We start from the raw sequence: 4,611 nt of genomic DNA on the forward strand, positions 1-4,611 counted from the left end.
AGGAGTGACGATGTCAGCAGTAGTAGAATCAGCACGGAGGAATCGACGGAACACCGAAAGGACGAACTGACGTGAAATAGTGCGAAAGAGTTTTCAACAAGGGACTGGCGCATTGGAACAACAAGGCTGTATGGAGATCCTGGAAATAAGGGGTGAGTGGCATGTTTATCTGAAACCTTAAGATTGCTGGATCTGATGAGATAAATTCAAGTTGTTTGGTTAATTTTAAAATATTTTTGATAGAGTATAATTAACATTAATAGTATTTCATCATGTCATTTCTAATGAAAGCAAAAAAATGTGATTTAAGGGTACTTGCCGAAGAATTGGGTGAAGATCCCGGTAATGCCATAGTATTTGAACTCAGAAAGTTAATACTTAAAAGTAAAAATTTTGAGGAAGAAGCAGTAGAGGAACGGTTAAAAGCTATAGTTGAGGAAAGAAAACAAGAAGAAAAGCGATCACAACAACTTGAGTTAGAAAAACTGAGACTCGCTAATGAGGTGGAGCTAGAAAAAATCAGATCAGGCTATGGATCTCATAGGACGGAAGAAAGCGGTTCCGTTGAAACATATCTGAAAAGTATTCGGGCGTTGACGGTGGAGGTACCGCGGAAGTCCGAAGGCTGGAATTTGTTCTTCTTCAGCTTGGAGAGAGCTTTTAGAACAAAAAATGTGCCAGAGCCGTTGAAAGCCGAAATTTTGATAACATTGCTGGGCAGTAAAGCGGCAAATATTTTGACTCATTTGTCAGAGGAATCGATAGTCTCTTACGAAGATGTGAAGATGTTGATTCTCAGGGAATATGAGCCGTCTGCGCAGGCATGCTTGGAAAATTTCAGGAAATCCAAACGGTATCAAGAGGAAAACCACGTACAGTTCGCATCCAGGTTGATCACAGGGTGGGAACATTACTGTAAACTTAGGGGGGCCGACACGATTGAAAAGGTTAATAAATTGATCGTTGTCGATGCTCTGATCAACACCCTAGATCGGGAGACTGGCGCACATATCCAGCTGAATACGAGCAAAGAGAAATGGTTGGAACCCATTGGAATAGCCCAGGAGTGCGACAAGTACTTCCTGGCTAAGAACAAATCATTTTTGGTTTCTGGATTCAATAAAGAGAAACCTAGGCACTATGGAGGAATGGATAGGTATGAGGAAAAATTGAGAGACCCTCATATCATAGAAAACTCCCAAATTTGGAACCAAGCTTCACAGGTAAGGGGTGACAGGAGCTGTTTTTCCTGCGGATTGAAGGGACACTTCAAAAAGGCTTGCCCACAGTTGAAGGGACAAGGGGGAAGTGGAGGACATCCGAGATCAGGAAAAACAGGGGTGCACCAAGCCTTATCGGGGAAAGGTAAGGTTCCGGAGGGGGCAGTTTTAGCCAGAGTGTCCGGGGAAAGGTATCTAAGGAGCTGTAATAGCCAGTTTAATGAACTCGAAAGGTGTGCTTTGAGCATTAACGGGAAACTGGTACAGGCGTTAGTTGATTCCGGAAGCGAAATGACTGTCGTGAGGGCTGATGTGGTTCCCGGGATAACTTTAGAGGGGGCGGCAACCATTTATCTTGAAGGTGCTTTCGGAAATGCTGTTCAGGTTCCGTTGGTACAATTGCCAGTAGCTATTGCTTCAGGGATGAACACTAATGTGTTACACCAAGAAACATTGTGTGCTGTAGCCCCGGAGTTGATTGAGGAAATGATCATACACCCCAATACACTAAAAGAACTGAAGGGACAAAATGTGGATTATCCGACCTTAGGAGATACCAGCGAAGAACGAATAACAGCCGGAGAGGAAAAGGATTCAAATTTGTTAGGGTTGTGTGTCATTGAAGAGGCGGATATCAGTAATTTCCCTCAGGATTCGGAGAACACTATATCAAATTCCGAAAGGTTCGCAAAAAAGCAACAGGATTGCCCAGATTTAGTGAAATTTTGGGAAGCGGCAAGAAATAAGAAATCGGGCTACTATGTGGTAGATGGTTTATTATTTCACAAGGATAATATTTTAGGAGAAGCTGTTGGGCAGCTAGTAGTGCCTAAGTGTAAGCGCGAAGAAGTTATCAATTTAGCCCATTCTTCAGTGTTCGGAGGACACAATGGGGCACGAAAAACAAGCCAAAGAATCAAATATTCATTTTTTTGGGATGGTTTGTCAACAGAGGTCAAAAGATTCTGCGAATCGTGTAATGCATGCCAGCTAACGAGAAGAGAAAAGGTTAAAGATAGAGCACCTATTACCCCAGTGGCAAGACCTGATCTGCCATTCCAAGTGGTAAATGTGGATATAATTGGTCCCATAGATCCACCGAGTTCGAAGGGACATAAGTATATTTTATGTTTAGTGGACCAGCATACACGTTGGGCAGAAGCCATTCCACTAGGTAGTTTATCGGCAAAAAGTACTTGTGAGGCGTTGTTGCAAATCTTTTCTAGAACTGGGATACCCAATGTGATAGCGTCGGATAATGGAACGAATTTCAATTCGTCTTTGACCAAAGAGTTCGAAAAAGCACTTGGTGTAAGTCCAAGATTTTCGACCCCTCAGTATCCACAATCCAATGGATTGGTGGAACGATTTAATCAAACGTTGAAGCGTATGTTGCATCATACCATAAGAGAAATGGGTAGGAAATGGCATGAGCACGTACCCTACATTTTATGGGCTTATAGAGAAGTACCTAATAGTACAACGGGGGTGGCACCGTTTCAGCTACTGTATGGTAGACCCCCAGAAGGTCCGTTATCGATTTTGAAATCTTCCTGGACCGAAAAATATCACAACGCTCAACTGAACACTATGCCCACTTCGCTATACCTACAGAAACTCAAGGACCGACTACAAAATGCAGCAGATTTAGCTAAGCTAACTTCGGAGGTGATGCAGGAACGTATGGGTAAATATTACAACTTGAGGTCAACAGATAGAACTTTTAATGTGGGAGATACGGTTATACTGTTGATTCCCGATTCCACTAATAAGTTATACTCACGATGACAAGGGCCAGGTACAATTGTGGAACAAAAGAACCAACATTCATTCATAGTTGAACTAGAAGACGGTAGTCGCAAACATGTGCATCAGAACAAAATTCGGAAATATGTAATTAGGGCAAACGCAGTGAATGTAATTTTCGAGGGGGAGGAGGATTTCGGACAGGTAGAATTCACACCGGTAAATGGGGAGGAAGCTGCAGTAGAGAAAAAAATATGTGATTTAAAAAATTCTAATTTGGGACCGAGGGAAAAACGGGAATTGAAAGAATTACTAATAGAATTTAAAGAGTTGTTTCAAGGTCCAGTAAAACTTGCCAAGGTAGGAGAACACCGAATAGAGTTAGTAGAAGGGGCGGTTCAAAAGAAACCCCATTGTTACAGTATTCCCATGGTATATAGAGATGAGGTAAACCGACAAGTCCAGGAATTATTAGAATTGAATTTGATTGAACCATCCACAGCCGAAATAGCACATCCGGTCGTTTGTGTGGCTAAAAAGGATTCATCAGTAAGGTTATGCGTTGATTTCAGGGCGCTAAACGCAATTACACGAATGCCTAATTACCCAATGAAGGATGCACAAGAATTGCTATATACGGCTGGAGCGGCAAACTGGTTAACAAGTTTAGATATGTTGCGTGGTTATTGGCAAATTAAGATGTATGAGGGCAGTAAACATTTGACTTCCTTTGCCACTCATAACGGCACATATCAATGGAAAACAATGCCATTCGGATTATCCGGTGCGGCAGGGACATTTCAAAGGGAAATGAATAACGTTCTGAGAAACCACCAAGAGTATGCACAAGCATATATAGACGATATCATAATTTTTTCTAACAGCTGGGAAGAACATAAACACCACCTCATTTCAGTTTTCCAAGAATTAAAGAAATCAGGTTTCACAGTTAAATTAGATAAATGTAAGTTTGCTCAGAAGGAACTGAAATACTTGGGACATAAGATAGGTGGGGGGAATCACGCTCCAGATGAAGAGAAAATTGCTGCTATAAGAGAACTAAAGAAGCCAGTCACTAAGAAGGACGTTAGATCAGTGCTTGGGCTTATGGGGTTCTATAGAAATTACATACAAAATTTTGCAGAGTTATCGATTCCCCTGACAAATCTGACAAAATCCAATATTTCAAATCCCATCCCGTGGGATGAAAAGGCAGATGCGGCTTTCGAGAAACTTAAAGAACGCCTGTGCAACGTGACCAGGCTGGCAACGCCAAATTTAGAACTGCCGTTTCAGTTACACACTGATGCATCTGACTTAGCAGTAGGTTGTTGCTTAACTCAAGGGGTTGAAGGCAGATACCAGCCTATCGCTTTCGCGAGCCAGAAGCTGAACAACACCCAAAAGAGACGGGCCAGTATAGAGAAAGAAGCTTGGGCCGTATTATTTGGGTTGAGAAAGTTTGAAAAATGGATCCATGGCCTGAACGTGGAGATTATAACGGATCACAATCCTTTGAAATACTTAACCGAAACGACTCCGAAAAGTCCAAAATTGTTACGGTGGTCCTTAGCCCTGCAAAGATGGAATTTAAAGATCACTCACAAGGCAGGAGCGCAACATTTGGGAGCCGATGCTCTATCGA

At 42.2% G+C, this 4,611-nt stretch overlaps 1 protein-coding gene across 1 annotated transcript; it reads left to right on the plus strand.

Annotated features, from left to right (window-relative positions):
- The first annotated feature begins 272 nt into the window (after positions 1 to 272).
- On the plus strand, positions 273 to 3,008 carry LOC149081355 (uncharacterized). Its single transcript, XM_089238325.1, has one exon. The coding sequence runs from the start codon at positions 273 to 275 to the stop codon at positions 3,006 to 3,008; it is 2,736 nt and encodes a 911-aa protein (XP_089094451.1).
- The last annotated feature ends 1,603 nt before the right edge of the window (positions 3,009 to 4,611 follow it).

The sequence above is a fragment of the Pholcus phalangioides genome, unplaced genomic scaffold (genome assembly GCF_987345545.1).
Source record: "Pholcus phalangioides strain wild (caught in Gottingen) unplaced genomic scaffold, Ppha-v1.0 ptg000010l_1, whole genome shotgun sequence".
Taxonomy (NCBI): Eukaryota; Metazoa; Arthropoda; class Arachnida; order Araneae; family Pholcidae; genus Pholcus; species Pholcus phalangioides.

Bases quoted from the DNA above. Each gene is read 5' to 3' on its own strand.
- LOC149081355 (XM_089238325.1), top strand. From the start codon at position 273: ATGTCATTTCTAATGAAAGCAAAAAAATGTGATTTAAGGGTACTTGCC.